We start from the raw sequence: 15,850 nt of genomic DNA on the forward strand, positions 1-15,850 counted from the left end.
CCCTGCACCCCTGCACCCCTGCCTGGGCGGGCCCAGAGGGCACTGGGCCCCAGCCTCACCCTCGAGGCCGAGGAGGGGCATCGGCCACGGCAGCAGCTGAGATGCCAGCGCCTGAGCTGGCGGGGAATTCCTCTGAGCCCTGTCCACAGCCCCTCCACGTCCACAGCCCCTCCACGTCCACGGCCCCTCCACGTCCACAGCCCCTCCACGTCCACGGCCCCTCCCCCACCCCTCACTCCTCCCCACCCCCTTCCTCATCCCTCCCCCCCTCCCCCACCCCCTCCCGGGCCTGGGATCAACTTCTTGGCCAGGCAGCTCTGAGCAAGAACCCCCTCGCACTGTCCCTGTGGGGGCCCAGGCAGGACCCACTCGGCCACAGCCCAGGCCCACTGCCCGGCTGGGCTGGGAGGCCAGGGAGCCCGGTGGCTGCTGAACGCTGAGCCGCCGCCTCCTCCGGGGACAGGCCTGTGTCTTGTCCTTCAGCCCCAGCGTCTGTCCGGGCACAGCCACAGCACTTTTCCCAGGCGCCTCGATGGACAGACCTGCGCCCACCAATACACGCACACGCACAACACACGCACACACGCACACACACACACATGCACACGCGCCCACAGCCTGGGTTCTACAGGAGGTCAAGGACTGGTCACTCCACGCCTGGTTTCACTCAGCAGTTAGTTTAATCCCAGGCTGCCCGGCCTCCGTGGAGGCTGCCCGGCCTCCGTGGAGGCTGTGGCCGTGTTCAGGGCTCTGGGTCTGGTGCTGCGTGTTCACAGGCTCATCCGGGCGGCTCCCGCCGGCCCAAGCAGACAGACGGGCACGTGGCCGCGCTGGGTCGAGCCAGGACGCCGTAAGCTGTGGGAGGCTCAGATTCGGGTCCGCTGCGGGGACAGCCGCGGCTCAGGCCTCCGGCAGCCCCGATGGGCCCGTGTCTGCCCCTCTCGCTACTTCTGGCTCTGGGGCAGCAGAACCCGCGGTCGGGGTCCGGGAGTCACCCATTCTGCCCTCAGGGCAGCCCTCTGGGGGCGGCGCGCCCTGCGGGGAGGGGCGGGCAGAGGGGGCAGCGGGTTCTGTTTGTGGACGAGGCAGAGGGTGGCTGCCTCCTCTCCGGGCCCTCAGCGTCGGCGCCATCAGCCGGAGCACAGGGCGGACAGGGCGCGGGCCGAGCCCGGAGCCTCGCCGGCCGGCTAGGCAGCCCCGATGTCGTCGTAGTCCTCGTTGTCGGTGGACGCGGGCTGCGGGCTGGCGGACCCTGCGGGGCCGGGAGGCTCAGGTCAGCGGGAGGCCCTGTCGGTGCCCCGACGCCCCCGGGACAGAGCCGAGCGGCCAGGTCCACGCCCCCCCCCCCCCCCCCCCGTGGTCCTGCGGGGGACGGGGGACAGGAATCCCACCTGGTCCTTTGCTCTCTGCCGTCTCCCTCGCTCGGATGCCCGCCCGGAGGGCAGAGCCGGACCAGGGTCCAGGGCAGTCCTGCCTCCGTGGCCCCAGACCCCATGACCATCGAGGCTGGGAGCCCCCGGGCCACCCACTGCTTCCGCTTGAATGCCTCCACCGGCGGGGAGCCCCCTCCCCTCCGAGCCCCGTTCAGTCTGTCCCATCCGCTCCATTTCCCTCTCGCTCACTCTCTTGTAATCCCTTTACCTCTCTTTTTTCTCTTATGTGCCCGACTCCTCCGCCCCCAGCCCTCTCTGTCCCCCCCCCAGGACCCCCTCCCCTGCCCCTGGCACCTGGACACGCAAACAGCTCCTCCGGAGGGGGCGGGGGCAGCGGCGGCGGCTGGAAGTTCTGGTACCACTCCCCGGAGGAGGTGCTGGAGCCGTCGTCAGCCGAGGGCCCTGCGGAGGCCCCAGAGCCAGTCACCCTCCCCTGGAGGCAGCCAGCCCGCGCGCCCCCGGGGCTGGGAGGCCTCAGGACTCCGCTGAGTCAGCCTCTAGTTCGATGAAGGAGGCAGTGAAGGCCCAGAGAGGGGAGGGCCCTTGCCCGAGGTCACACAGCGAGTGTCTGCACCCGCCCGGTTCAGGGCTCCTGGCTGGCTGCGTCCCCCGCCAGGCCGGCCGCAGGGTGGGGGCTGCGCACACAGAGCCCCGGGGCCCCGCTCACCCGAGAAGGTGCCCTGGGAGCCAGCCAGCTCCAAGCGCGGGGGCTGCTCCGGGAGGGGGCCCCACGGGGGCGGCCGGCTGCGGGGACTGTTGCAGTAGTCCTCCCCGGACGACGTGCTGGACCCGCTGCTGCTCCGGGGGGGCTGGGGGCCCAGGCTGGGGGGATCTGCAACGCAGGGTCCAGGGTCGGCGGGGGCCTGGGAGGCACGCGCCTCTTCACGTCCCCGGCCGGGAGGGGAGGACGCCGCGCAAAGACGAAGGCTCAGGATTAGACTTGGCAAGGAGCTGACCACCACGGGGAGCTGTTCACACCAGGAAGGGCTCTGTCCATGGGGGGACTGAGGGGGGCTGCTGGGGCTGCCGGGTGAGCTGAGCTGCATCACCCCTCCCGCCCCTCCCCCCCCCCCCCCCCCCGCCAACCCACCTTCCTCCACAGGGGGCATCCGGAACCGGCTCTGCTGGGCCTCCTCCTCCGTGACCCGGTATCGCTGGGAATCTGCAAGCAGAGGGTGGTGAGGAGGGGCCGAGGCTCCATCTCTTGTCCCCTGAGGCTGGAGGAGGCCTGAGGCTGGAGGAGGCCTGAGCCTGAGGCTGGAGGAGGCCTGAGCCTGAGGCTGGAGGAGGCCTGAGCCTGAGGCTGGAGGAGGCCTGAGCCTGAGGCTGGAGGAGGCCTGAGCCTGGAGGAGGCCTGAGGCTGGAGGAGGCCTGAGCCTGGAGGAAGCCTGAGCCTGAGGCTGGAGGAGGCCTGAGCCTGAGGCTGGAGGAGGCCTGAGCCTGAGGCTGGAGGAGGCCTGAGCCTGGAGGAGGCCTGAGGCTGGAGGAGGCCTGAGCCTGGAGGAAGCCTGAGCCTGAGGCTGGAGGAGGCCTGAGCCTGGAGGAAGCCTGAGCCTGAGGCTGGAGGAGGCCTGAGCCTGGAGGAGGCCTGAGCCTGAGGCTGGAGGAGGCCTGAGCCTGGAGGAAGCCTGAGCCTGAGGCTGGAGGAGGCCTGAGCCTGGAGGAAGCCTGAGCCTGAGGCTGGAGGAGGCCTGAGCCTGGAGGAGGCCTGAGCCTGAGGCTGGAGGAGGCCTGAGCCTGGAGGAGGCCTGAGCCTGAGGCTGGAGGAGGCCTGAGCCTGGAGGAGGCCTGAGCCTGGAGGAGGCCTGAGCCTGAGGCTGGACCGGCGGGAGGCCCACCCCAGGGCACAGAAGGACGTCCGGGCTCACGTCCTGGTCCAGGAAACCAGGCGGGGACAGGCTGCTTCTGGCCAGAAGCCCTCGTGCCGTACCCCTTGTCCCCAGGTGCCCCTCCCGCTACTGCAGAGAACCCCGAGGCGGGGGCCTTCCCCGCGGTGGGCAGATCTGGGCAGGAGGCGCGCCCAGAGCGTAAGCTGGAGGGCCTGGGACCCGCCACAGGCCCGGCACCTCCCTCCAGAACCAGGAGGGCAGCCCCACAGGAGCTCCCGGACGGACGCGGGGTCTGAACTGCAGTCGGCTCTTCCAAGCCTGGCACCCCGGCTCCTGGCCTCCCGGCTCAGAGGCCTGGCCTCAGGTTCTCAGCCGGAAGAAGTGGGGCCATTTGCATCCCAGAGGCCTGGCGTCCCCAGATCCACTTCCTCTCCTGTCGTGGGACCCTCTGCCTTTATCGGGACACACGGCGGCCTCGGACACAGGCTCCGACTCCCCGCCTCTCTTGCAGCTGGCGGGTCAAGTTCCGGCTGGCGAACCCCAAGTGGGAGCCACGTAGGCATCTCCGGCCTTAGGGGAGGGCACGCCCCACCTTCCGACCCCCTCTCCCGCTGGCTGGGACGTGGGCGTGGTGGTGAGCCACTCTGGACCACGCGGACGAGGGCGACACCTTCGGGACGGCAGAGCAACCAGAGGGAAGGAGCCTGGGCCTGGGCCAACGTCGGGGGACACTGTCACTCGGGGTCTCTGTCACACACGGCCAACTGTCACCCTAACTTATTTAGCAGGTGCGGGGCGGGGCTCGGGAATTTGCCACCAGCTCCCAGGGAGGCCACAGTGGGTGCGGGATTCTCTGCTCTCGTTCAGCCCCCCAGCTTTGCCTGGGCCCTGCTACCCCGGAAGACAGAGCAGAGAACCGGAGAAGCTGGGCTCACGGTGGAGGTTGGGGGCGGGGGCGGGCCGCTGGAGGGTCGGGGCACAGAAAGAGTGTGAGCGTGCAGGAAGCTGACGGGACGGTGTCTCCCCTGACTCCCTCGTGTCGCGCAGACACAGCCACCTCGGGGGAGCGTGAAGGACAGGCCTTAAGGCCCCACGTGGCCAGAGGCGAGCGTGGGCGGGAAGGAGGGGGAGGCCGTGCCTGGAGCGTGGCGAGGCCTCCAGGGCCGCGAGCACTTTGAACCCTTCCGTGTGGGGCCTCCGACAGTGGAGCCGGTGGGCAACCGGGGGGCTCCACCCTGGCTGTGCAGGGGTCATCGCTGGGACCTGCTGGAGGCCCGCGGCCGCCGGGCCTCTCCCCAGCTCGGCACTCACTGTAGAAGGTGGTCAGGGCCACGGGAGGCTGGGCGCCGAAGTCATAGTGCTCATAGTCTGAGTCGGAGCCGGAGTCCGAGTCCGCGGGGGGCGGGGCCTGGGCCTGGATGGGCAGCTTGGGAGCTGGGGAGAGAACAGAGTGGGGCCCGTGGCCAAGGGGTGGGCGGGGGGCGCGGGGAGAGGCGGCAGACGGCGTAGATGCGGAGACAGAGAGGCAGGGAGAGCGCCAGGCAGCGCCTCTGCCACAAGCCCGCAGCCTGGGTTTCCCGGCGGTGCCCGCCCATCGCACACACGGGACTGAGTGACACTCAGTGACGAACGCTCACAGCAGCACTGCCTGCCCGGCGCTGCCCTAACGCTCACAAATATGGCCTCACTGAACCCTCACAGCAGCTTCGGGAGGGAGCGTCCATCGGTGGCCCAGTGTACAGCTGAGGAGACTGAGGCACGGAGGCCCTCACCTTGCCCTTAGCCCCTCCTGCTCAGGGAGCGGCTGCTCGGAGCCCAGCCCTGCTCAGGCTCTGCGGTCACACTCTCTCCTCAGGCACACGGTGCTGCAGAGCGTGCTTTTCGGACAAAGGCGATTCAATAGTCACAACACGACGTGACGAGACCCAGCTCTGTGAGCAGAGCTCCGAGAGGCAGGACCCGCGTGTCAGAGGGCATGGGCGAGCGGTCCGAGTGCTTGCCTTCGGAACACTGGGATGAAACCACGTCCCAGGAGAATGGTGGCGGGCCGCAGGGAGGCTGAGTGGACAAGCCACCGAGAGAGGAAATGCAGCCTTGGCCGGTGTGGCTCAGTGGATGGAGCCTCGGCCTGTGGTTTCAAGGGTCCCGGGTTCGATTCCGGTCAAGGGCACGTGCCTGGGTTGCGGGCTCGATCCCCAATGGGGGGGCGTGCCGGAGGCAGCCGATCCATGATTCTCTCATCATGGATATTTCTATCTCCCTCTCCCTTCCGCTCTGAAATCAATAAAAGTATAAAAATTTTTAAGAAGAGGAAATGACATCGCAACCTGCCAGCCAATCAGCAGAGCGGGGTTTCCCGGGAGAGCAAGGTCCTGTGTTGGTCCCGAACCCGGAAGCCCAGGGGCCTAGAATGACGGCTCTGCCAGCTCCCCCACCAAGGCCGGCGAGCTGGCACAGGCCTCCTCCTGGCTGGGGCCCTGCCCGGTACCCTTCCTGCCGCCCCAGGGGCGTCGCACCCTACCTTCTTCTTTGGGGACGGTGCTGGGGACCTCCTGGTAGCTATTGACCCCTGCCAGGGCGGCGGGCCGGTGTTGGGGCGTCACGGCAGCAGGGAGGGCTGTGGGAGGGGCGGAGACCCTGCAGGTCATTGCTGGTTCCCTTCCCGTCTGCCTGGCTCTGTCCATCCCCTTCCCTCCTCCCCCCGCCCCCCCCACACACGGTCTGGTCCTCCCATGGGGCCACATCGGTCCACTCCCGCGGGCATGCTGGGAAAATCCTCCCCATCCAGGGGTTCTCCCAAGTCCAGGGCTGAATCACTGCTACTCCTGCTGGGGTCCCCCAAGCTCCCCGCCCCCCGAGCGGGCTGCACCCGGGCCGGGCCTCCCCTGCGGCTCCCGGGCGCCGTACCCACCGTATTTCCCTTTCACCCGCACGAGGAGGACGCAGATGCCGATGAGCGCGCCCAGCAGGAGGGCTCCCAGAACCACGCAGGGGACGAGCAGCGCCAGCTCCCGCGGCGTCCAGTCCTCCGCGGGCACCGTCCCCGCCGGCTCTGGAAGCGAGAGCCCGTCAGGGAGACAGAGGAGGGACAGCGGCTTCTCCTCGCCGCCCCGTCCTGCCTGCGGCTCCCCCTCCCTTTTACACCGTGTCTCCTCCCGGCGTCGGTGCCGGTGAAGAGTGTGCTCCGCACCCGCATCCCGATGAGTCGCCGGCTGGGTGGCCCTTCCTCCTGACCCCTGACCCCGAGCTCTCTGCTCAGCGCCCGCTGCGGGGCCGGCTCCCAGCTGCCCGGTCTCTGTCCGGAGGGCCATCCACTGTCCGCTCAGCCCAGCGCAGTGCAGGCCGCTCCGCTGAGGGGTGGGGGGGCTGGGGGCATCTGATTCTCGATGGGGGGGGAAGGCTGGCCTCCCAGAGACGGAAACGCTGAGCCGGCCCCGCAGCGGGCAGGGGGCTCCGGGCTGAGCTGAGCCGGCCCCGCAGCGGGCACGGGGCTCCGGGCTGAGCTGAGCCGGCCCCGCAGCGGGCACGGGGCTCCGGGCTGAGCTGAGCCGGCCCCGCAGCGGGCACGGGGCTCCGGGCTGAGCCGGCCCCAGCGGGCACGGGGCTCCGGGCTGAGCCGGCCCCAGCGGGCACGGGGCTCCGGGCTGAGCCGGCCCCGCAGCGGGCACGGGGCTCCGGGCTGAGCCGGGCACAGGGGCTCCGGGCTGAGCCGGCCCCAGCGGGCACGGGGCTCCGGGCTGAGCCGGCCCCAGCGGGCACGGGGCTCCGGGCTGGACTAGCTCATCACAGAGCAGCCGACGCCCAGACAGCGCCGCCGGGCACCGCGCCCCACGCTATTCTATGCGCTTCACACAGACTCATCCCCGGGGCGCCCAGCAACACGGGGTCCTGCCCGCGTGCCCCTCCCACGCCCTCGCCAGGGCTCTGCGCGCAGAGAGCCCAGGAACGGCCCGCTGGGGCTGCGGCTGGGGGGCTGCCCGAAGCCGGCCACGCGGCACGCCGCTGGCGACAGGCCGAGCGTGGGTCTGGGGCTCAGAACCCTGGATGCAAATCCAGCCCCTCCCCCAAACACCCCCCCCCCCACCGGCTGGCTGCCTCGCACCCTGAGCCTGGCCTCCCGCCTCCCCCGGAGGGTTAGGACGAGTCCTCCCCGGGCGGCGGCTGCGAGGGCGAAAGGCTGGGAACCAGGGACGAGGAAGCGCGGGGCCGGGGCCCAGAACACGCAAACACGCTGGCTGTTCGCCTCGCACCCCCACCTGGCCTGTCAGACCCGCTCGGCTCTCCAGCGCTACCCTCCCGCCTGCCAGAGCTCACGGGGGCGTGGGCCGTGGACTCCTGCCCAGGCAGCAGGATTCGGGGAGCTGACGAGGCGGGGGGACGGGGGGGGTGGCCGAGAGCCTGGAGAGGCAAGTCCAGTGTCTGGAGGTGGGGACAAGCCTCGATCAGGCCCCATCCATGCAGACACACATACGTCCATACACACACACACATGTACACACATGTACACACACGTGCACCCATGTCCCCGAGCCTGAGACACTCACCTGCGGTGGCCGGCGGTGCGCTTGTGGGAAGGTCAGACGTGGACCCGTTGAGCAGCTTCCGTGAACCTGTCGGGAGCACCACGCAGTCACTCGGCACATGTTCCTGAGCACCTACTGCGTGCCACACAGACCAGTGACCCGGGACAGGGGCACGACCCGGGGGCATGTGGCTCAGGAAACCGTCTCCCCGCCCCACACACACACACACACACACTAAGGAGAACATCATGGACTACACGCTGGGCGCGTCCCGTGGTTAGAACGTGGGCTAATAACAATGAGCTCCCCTCTGTGCAACCTGCCGCAGCCACGAACCCCTTTCCTTTCGGCCGGGTTTGCTCCTGGGGGCGGGGGGCCTCCCGAGGGGGGACGCTGGCCCTCGTCATTATCACGTGGCAGGTAAGGGAGGGCAGGACCCCAAAGTCCCGGGGGAGCTCCGGGATTTCCCGGCCGCCCGGGCGGGCGCGCGGCAGATCCACCGGCCTGAACTGAAGCGCAGACACGCTCATACCGCGTCTCTTCAGGTCTAACGCTCTCGTGTGTCCACCTCAACACCCCTGAAACCGGGGGTGGCGCCAATCACCCCAACTGACGACAGGCAGGGGAGTTTGGGGCAGCACTGGGTCCGTCACGGCGCGTACACCAGCGACCGCGCCGCCTCGGGGCGTTGAAGGTCAGGAGGACCCGGGTCCTGCGTGGGGGTGTGGCTTTGCGCCAAAATGAGACAGACCAGGGCGTGGCGAGGCCGGGCCGGGGTCAGGGCTCCGGCGCTGTCACTGCGACCCGTGTCTCCGGAGAGGGTTTTTATAGGATCTCCAGCCCCGGGATGGCCAGCCGCTGTCATTCCTGAGCCAGCCCCAGCCCACGGAACCACCGACCAGCACAGAACAGGCATCGTAAGGTCCGGTCACGGCCGAGGCTGCGTGGAGGACGCGTGGAAGAGACGCCCGGCTGCCTGGCAGCGTCTGCGGGGCCTGAAGGGGCGGGGGTCCCTCTCATGCCAGGACGTCTCCTTCCCCACCTCGTCCACGCGGCGGGACTCGGGCTGCGGATTCAGTGGAATTCCTGGTCCACCCCTGTGTGTGTGTCTGTGTATGTGTGTGTATGTCTATGTGTGTGTATGTGTATGTATATGTGTATGTGTGTGTATGTGTGTGTATGTATCTCTGTGTGTGAGTGTGTGTACGTGTGTATGTGTGTATGTGAGAGTGTGTGTGTATTATGTATATATGTGTGTGTATGTGTGTATGTGTGTATTGTGTGTGTGGTGTGTGTGTGAGTGTGTGTGTATGTGTGTATTATGTATGTGTGTATGTGTGTGTGTGTATGTATCTGTGTGTGTGAGTGTGTGTATGTGTGTATGTGAGAGTGTGTGTGTATTATGTATATATGTGTGTGTATGTGTGTATGTGTGTATTGTGTGTGTGTGGTGTGTGTGTGAGTGTGTGTGTATGTGTGTATTATGTATGTGTGTATGTGTGTGTGTATGTATCTGTGTGTGTGAGTGTGTGTATGTGTGTATGTGAGAGTGTGTGTGTATGTGTGTGTGTGTGAGTGTGTGTGTGTGTGTATTATGTATGTGTGTATATGTGTGTGTGTATATATATGTGTGTATGTATGCGCATGTGTGTGAGTGAGTGAGTGTGTGTGGAGTGTGTGTGTGTGAGTGTGTATGTATGTGTGTGTGAGTGTGTGTGTATGTGTGTATGTGTGTATGTGTGTATGTGTGTATTGTGTGTGTGTGTGTATGTGTGTGTGTGTGTATGTGTGTGTGTGTGAGTGTGTGAGTGTGTGAGTGTGTGTGTGTGTGTATGTGTGTGTGTGAGTGTGTGAGTGTGTGTGGAGTGTGTGTGAGTGTGTGAGTGTGTGAGTGTGTGTATGTGTGTGTATGTGTGAGTGTGTGAGTGTGTGAGTGTGTGTGTGTATGTGTGTGTATGTGTGTGTATGTATGTGTGTATGTGTGTGTATGTGTTGTGTGTTGTGTGTGTGTTGTATGTGTGTATGTGTGTATGTGTGTATGTGTGTATTGTGTGTGTATGTGTGTGTATGTGTGTGTATGTGTGTGTTGTGTGTTGTATGTGTGTGTGTTGTATGTGTGTATTGTGTGTGTGTGTATGTGTGTGTGTGTGTGTATGTGTTGTGTGTTGTGTGTGTGTGTGTTGTATGTGTGTATTGTGTGTGTGTGTGTGTGTATGTGTGTGTGTGTGTATGTGTTGTGTGTTGTGTGTGTGTGTGTGTATGTGTGTGTGTATGTGTGTGTATGTGTTGTGTGTATTGTGTGTGTGTTGTATGTGTGTATGTGTGTATGTGTGTGTATGTATGTGTGTATGTGTGTGTGGAGTGTGTGTGTATGTGTGTATGTGTGTATGTGTGTATGTGTGTGTGTGTGTGTATGTGTGTGTATGTGTGTGTATGTGTGTGTGTGTGTGTGTTGTGTGTATGTGTGTGTGTGTGTGTGTATGTGTGTGAGTGTGTGTGTATGTGTGTGTGTATGTGGGGGGGGGAGGGGCGGTACCTGAGCAGAGGACCCTGGCGGCCTTGGACTGGCTGCACAGGTTGGAGTTGTTGAACCGCCACCAGCAGTCCGAGAGGGTGGGCTCGTCTCCCCGGCACGAGTAGTACATGCGGCCCTCCCGGGCGTGGGGCGGCCCCCGGGGAATTTCGGCCGCGGTGCCACAGCCCAGGGCCCGGCAGAGCACCCGGGCCTCCGGGAGGTACCACTCGCTGTCGCACACGGTGCTCCAGGCCCCGCGGAAGTGCACCTCCACCTGCCCCTCGCAGCGGTCCGTGCCCCCCGTCAGGCGCAGCGACTGGTGCTCTGTGGGGAGCGAGGGGCTCGGCGTCAGGTCCGGGTCCCCAGGGCCTCAGGAAACCAGACGGCCAACTCGAGGCTGCTGGCCCTGCACATCCATGTCGGACCAGCAAGGACACTGCCTGCCTGTCCACAGCCCCGCCCGCCTGCTCTCCTGCTTCTGCAGGCCCTCGCCCTCCCGATAAACCCTCTGCCGCACTAGATGTCAGGATGGGCTTTGGGACAAGAGTCCCCATCTTCTCAGGTGGCCGGCACTTGAATAAACCCATTTCCTTCTCACCAGCACCTGTCTCGCGGGTTTGGCTTTGGTGGAAACAGGCAGCTGGACCTGGTTTGGTTACAGAGTCTGGTTAAAAATGCAGAATCTCGCCCTCACCGGTGTGGCTCAGTGGATAGAGCCTCGGCCTGTGGACTCAAGGGTCCCAGGGTTCGATTCTGGTCAAGGGCATGTACCTTGGTTGCGGGCACATCCCCAGTAGGGGGTGTGCAGGAGGCAGCTGATCGATGTTTCTCTCTCATCGATGTTTCTAACTCTCTATCCCTCTCCCTTCCTCTCTGTAAAAAATCAATAAAATATATATTTTTTAAAAATGAAGAATCTCAAGTCGTGTCCCAGAACCACGGAGTCAGAATCTACATTTAACGAGACGCTCCATCCCCCGCCCCCCCCCCCCCCCGCACCCCGGTTCCTGTGCACGTTACAGAGAGGCATTGGCTGGACCAGAACCTCACGGCCTGTCTGGACTGCCAGCAGCCTCCTCGGGGCCTCCCTGCCTCCGTTTCCCCGTGCTGCTCCGAACCAGGTGGCTGCCTCCCACTCAGGAAGAGCCTCACCCTAAGAAGTGGGTGGGTTCATCCCTCCGGCTCGGGCTGCCCGCTGCCTCGAAGCTGCCCCTGGCTTTCTCTCTGGGGGCGTTTAGCACCACTGCCTGGGGCGGTGCTGGTCTGGCCTCACCGTCCCTCCCGGACAGAGCCCGTGCCAGGACAGGGACACTCTCGCCCGCGCGAACTCCAGGCCTGGCGCCCAGTAGGCCTGCAGTAAGTGCTGGTGGAGGACCGGGGTTCAGAGGCGTCACCCACTGACCTGAGCACACCACGCCGGCGTCCTCCTTGTGGCCACAGTAGCGCTCTCCAGGCCGCCCCGGGCAGTCCCACAGATAGGCCTCGGTGCCAGAGCAGTTCACCTGGTCCCGGTGGATGGGGCCTCGGCCGGGGGCGAAGTGCGAGCCCGGCAGGGCCTGGATGGCCCAGCCGCAGCCCAGCTGCCTGCACGCCACGTGGGCGTCCTCCAGGTCCCACGTGTCGTCACACAGAGAGCCCCACTCGCCGTGCTCCAGCATCTCCACGCGGCCGGCGCACGGGCTGCCGCCGTCCACCAACCGCAGGTCGCGGTTCTCTGGGGTGGGGAGAAGGGGTTATGGGGAGGGCAGGGGAGGGGAAAAGAAGGGAGGGGTGTCGGGTGGTAGGTACTGGTCAGGGTAGTTGTGGGCAGGGCTGTGGAGCCGGTGGGCGGGGCCTGGAGAGCAGGGCCCAGGCCTGGGAGCCCGGTGCTAAGGGACCCTGGGAACCTGGCATATTTATGTATTTGGGGGTCGGGGTGGGGATAAAGGAGACAGAGGTCCAGAGAGGGATGGGGGACGGGACCAGCGAGTAAAGCCTGCAGACGCCATGAGGACTGGGGACTTCGGGGTTGGTTGGGACAAGCGGGCCAGTTGGAGTTGGGGGGGTGAGCGGAGAGGGGGGCACAGGCTCAGAGCTGTCAGTGAGACCAGGCTGCGTCCTGGGGTGTGGGCACCAGTTGTGTTTCGATGGTGGTGGGTGGGGGGCCGTCCGGAGGGCAGCTTGGGCCCAGTGCCCGGGGCTGGGGCAGCCGTGAGGGCCTGGGGGGCCGGGAGGTGGGGGCCGGCCTGGCTCAGCGGCGGGGCGGGGCGGGGCGGGGCGGTACCTGCACAGGTGGCCTGGGCGGGCGGCCCGGCGCGGATGCACGGCTGCCGCTCCAGCCGGCAGAGCGGCCACGCGCCGCTGCTGCACAGGACCACGGGCGCCAGGGCCCACGTGGCGTTCGGCGTCCCGCTGGCGTTCCCCAGGGCGCGGTCCAGCGGCAGCGGGGTGGGCCGGTCCGGCCCCCGCTCGGCCCCGCCGCAGCCCAGCGCGCGGCACGCGGCCTCGGAGGCGCCGCGGTCCCAGAGCGCCCCGCACGGGGGCTCCCAGGCCGCTCCTGCCCGCACCTCCACGGTCCCGCTGCAGCGGCTGCTCCCGTTCACCAGGCGGACCTCCAGCCGCCGCCCTGCAAGCACCAGGCCCGGCTGAAGCCCCCGCAGGCCCTGCCGTGCCCCACCCCTTCCTGCCTCCGGACGGACAGCACCCACCGACCCGGCCTCAGGGCGGGACTGGTCATCCCCAAGCCCCCCTCAGGCCTGACCCTGCTTCTCCTTAGGTCAGGAGGAGGGGCTGGGGGTGACCCTAGGCGGGAAGGAGCAGTGGGCCTGGGACCCCGGGACCCTCCCCTCTCACCCCTGCCTCACGGGCACCTGTGTAAGGGAGGCAGGGCCTGGGCTCAGACGCCCCTGGTATTGCGGGGCCGGGGGTCCCCCAGGCCTCTCTCTGTCCTGAGGGTACTGACCGCAGTGGAGGCCCCTGTGACCTGGAACCCGCAGGGCAGACGGGGTGACTGGGTGACGGGGTGACGGGGTGATGGGGTGACGGGGTGGGGCAGTGACGGGGTGACGGGGTGACGGGGTGGGGCAGTGATGGGGTGACGGGGTGACGGGGTGATGGGGTGACGGGGTGACGGGGTGTGAGGTGGTTCTCCCTCCCCAGAGTCCCTCCTTGGGGAGCTACCCCAGCATGGCACCCCCAGTGTTCGCGCTCAGCTTGGCACAGAGTCAGTCCTTACAAATGTCTGTGGAGCTCACCTAGGGCCCACCTGGTGGGACCCCCCGTCCCCAACCCCCTCCCCACCTCCCCCACGCCACCCACCCCCTCCCCCCCATCAAGGCTTTTTAGCTTCTTCTCAGCAGGTCCCTAAGATGCTCCCTGCGCCCTGGCCACCTGCATGTGACTCCCCAGTGGCCTCTCGGATGGGGTTCTGACCCCGAGGCCCGAGGAGCCCTCGGACACGGGGCGCGGAAGGAGGTGTGGTCTGGAGTTAGGGAGCCGCCCTGGCGGCCACAAGTCCACGTCCCCTCCTGTCCCCCCAGACACCCTGCTGGGCCTCGGGACGCTGGCCAGGGCCCAGGGGGCCGTGTCCTCACCTGGGGCCCAGGAGGCCGTGTCCTCACCTGGCTCCGAGGGCGGGCTCTCGGCACGGCTGGGGCTGGGCTGGCCGGAGGGGGCTGGCGACGGGTGACCTGAAACCAACCAGCAGCAGCCGCGGTGGGCGAGTGAACTGGGCACGGAGGGCACAGAGGCGGGCGCGCGAGGGGCTGGAGCCGCTGCGGCTGATGGGGCCGCAGAGAGACAGGGCCTGGGCCTGGGGTGCCTTCGCCTGCCCCCTCCCCCCGGGGAGGGAAAGCCTCACGCTTTGGAGCCGCAGCGGCCGCCACGTCACATAGTAAGTGCGTGCGTCCTCGAGCCGCAGCAGAGCAGAGAGGAAGGGCCGGGGGGGGGGGGGGGGCCAGGCCACGACCCCGCCGCTGACCCTCCGCTGCCCGGTCACTCTCCCTGCCAGAGCCCGCCTCACGGGCGGGAGCTTAGGAAGCTATTGTGGCTTAAGGGGTACAATCTCTGAAACACCTGACATACAAGGAAACTTGAGCCCTGACCGGTGTGGCTCCGTGGGGAGAGCGTTGGCCTGCAGAGTCCCGGGTTCGATTCGGTCAAGGGCAAGGACCTCGGTTGCAGGCTCTTCCCTGGCCTAGGCCCCTCGGGGGGGCGCGTGCAGGAGGCAGCCCATGGATGTGTTTCTCTCATCGATGTTTCTCTCTGTCTCCCCTGTCTCTTCCTCTCGCCCTAAGTACCAATGGGAACATGTCCTCGGGTGAGGAGTAAACAGAGAAGAAGTTGAAAATGGCGCTGTTCTTAGAAAGGACATTGGGTGGGAACTGTGTCTGGGGGTCCGTAGCAGACCCGAGGGGGCCGTGCGCCTGGGCTGCGAGCCGTGGGCGCCGCGCTGCTTCCAGGCGGAGAGCTCAGCGTTTGCGGGGAACGGCCGCGGGCCTTTGCGTCTGTTGGTGCGCGGGGAGGCAGGTCAGCGCCCACTCCTCACAAAGGGGGAAGGGGCCGAGGGACAGGAACCGGAGCCGGCCGGAGCGCCGTGCCCCCGGCCTGGGAGGCCACCTGCTCGGTCTAAACCTGCATCCTCCTGGGCCAACGGGAAGCCCCAGTGGGGACGGGGGAGGGGGGAGGGGGGTCATGGTGATTATTCCGCTGGCTCCATCCCGGGGACCCTTCAAGCATCGGAAGGTCATCATCCCTCTCAAGGCCGTCCCCGCCCCTTCGGGTCTCGCTGGCCTCGCCCGGGCCTTGTGTGCGGGCCCAGGGGGGACGGTGCAGCACCCCGAGCTCCCGGGGGGGACGGCGCAGCACCCCGAGCTCCCGGGGGGGGGGGCGCAGCACCCCGAACTCTCGTTACTGCATATCCTGTGAACGTGCCTTGGGAATGAAGCCCCCGCAAACTTCCACGTTCAGCGTGCCACCTGCTTCCTGTGAGGACCCTGATGACACGCAGCCCAAGGCCACCTGCCAGCCAGGGGCAGGGCCCGATCTGAACCGTCTCCCAGGAACCGGCCCGTGGGCGGGACACCCCGGTGCGGAGCGCGGAGGGAGAGCGGGGCAGGGCCTCTCTAAGGCCCGGGTTCCGGAGGAGAGGACCTCACAGAGCACAACGATGGGTGTTGTGTGAGTGAGAGGGGACCCTTACTGTGCCGAGACATGGAGACTGGGCGTGTTTGTTACCGCAGCCTGGCCTGGCCCGGCCTGACGGTAAAGGGCTCAGGCGCAGGCATGGCTGCTCCACATTCTCGGCCTCGCCTGAGAGGACTCCGGGGACCCACACCCAGAGGAGTGTGCCCATGCCACGTACACACACACACACACACACACATGCACACACACGCACACACACGCACCCTGCAGACACAGCTCTCCCACCAGCACCGCCGGGCCACTCCATCACTCAGACAGGAAGCAGTCAGGCCTTCGGGGCCCGGCCTCCCGACGCCCGCTCGGCGGCCCAGCCCGGCCCCGGAGGAGAAACGGCTCCGGCGAATGACTGTTCAGAACGGGGATCCG

The 15,850-nt window shown here is 66.6% G+C and overlaps 1 protein-coding gene across 1 annotated transcript; it reads right to left on the minus strand.

Annotated features, from left to right (window-relative positions):
- Positions 1-696: 696 nt before the first annotated feature.
- CD6 (CD6 molecule) lies at positions 697-15,632 on the minus strand. The gene is made up of 13 exons (XM_054725725.1): positions 15,541-15,632; positions 13,900-14,006; positions 12,564-12,905; positions 11,703-12,014; positions 10,322-10,624; positions 7,807-7,872; positions 6,174-6,314; positions 5,784-5,879; positions 4,574-4,696; positions 2,524-2,595; positions 2,101-2,265; positions 1,728-1,835; positions 697-1,252 (listed from the first exon to the last, which is right to left on the minus strand). The coding sequence occupies exons 1-13, from the start codon at positions 15,630-15,632 to the stop codon at positions 1,188-1,190; spliced, it is 1,992 nt and encodes a 663-aa protein (XP_054581700.1). The 3' UTR covers positions 697-1,187.
- Positions 15,633-15,850: the final 218 nt, after the last annotated feature.

This window comes from Eptesicus fuscus, chromosome 13, assembly GCF_027574615.1.
Source record: "Eptesicus fuscus isolate TK198812 chromosome 13, DD_ASM_mEF_20220401, whole genome shotgun sequence".
Classification (NCBI taxonomy): Eukaryota; Metazoa; Chordata; class Mammalia; order Chiroptera; family Vespertilionidae; genus Eptesicus; species Eptesicus fuscus.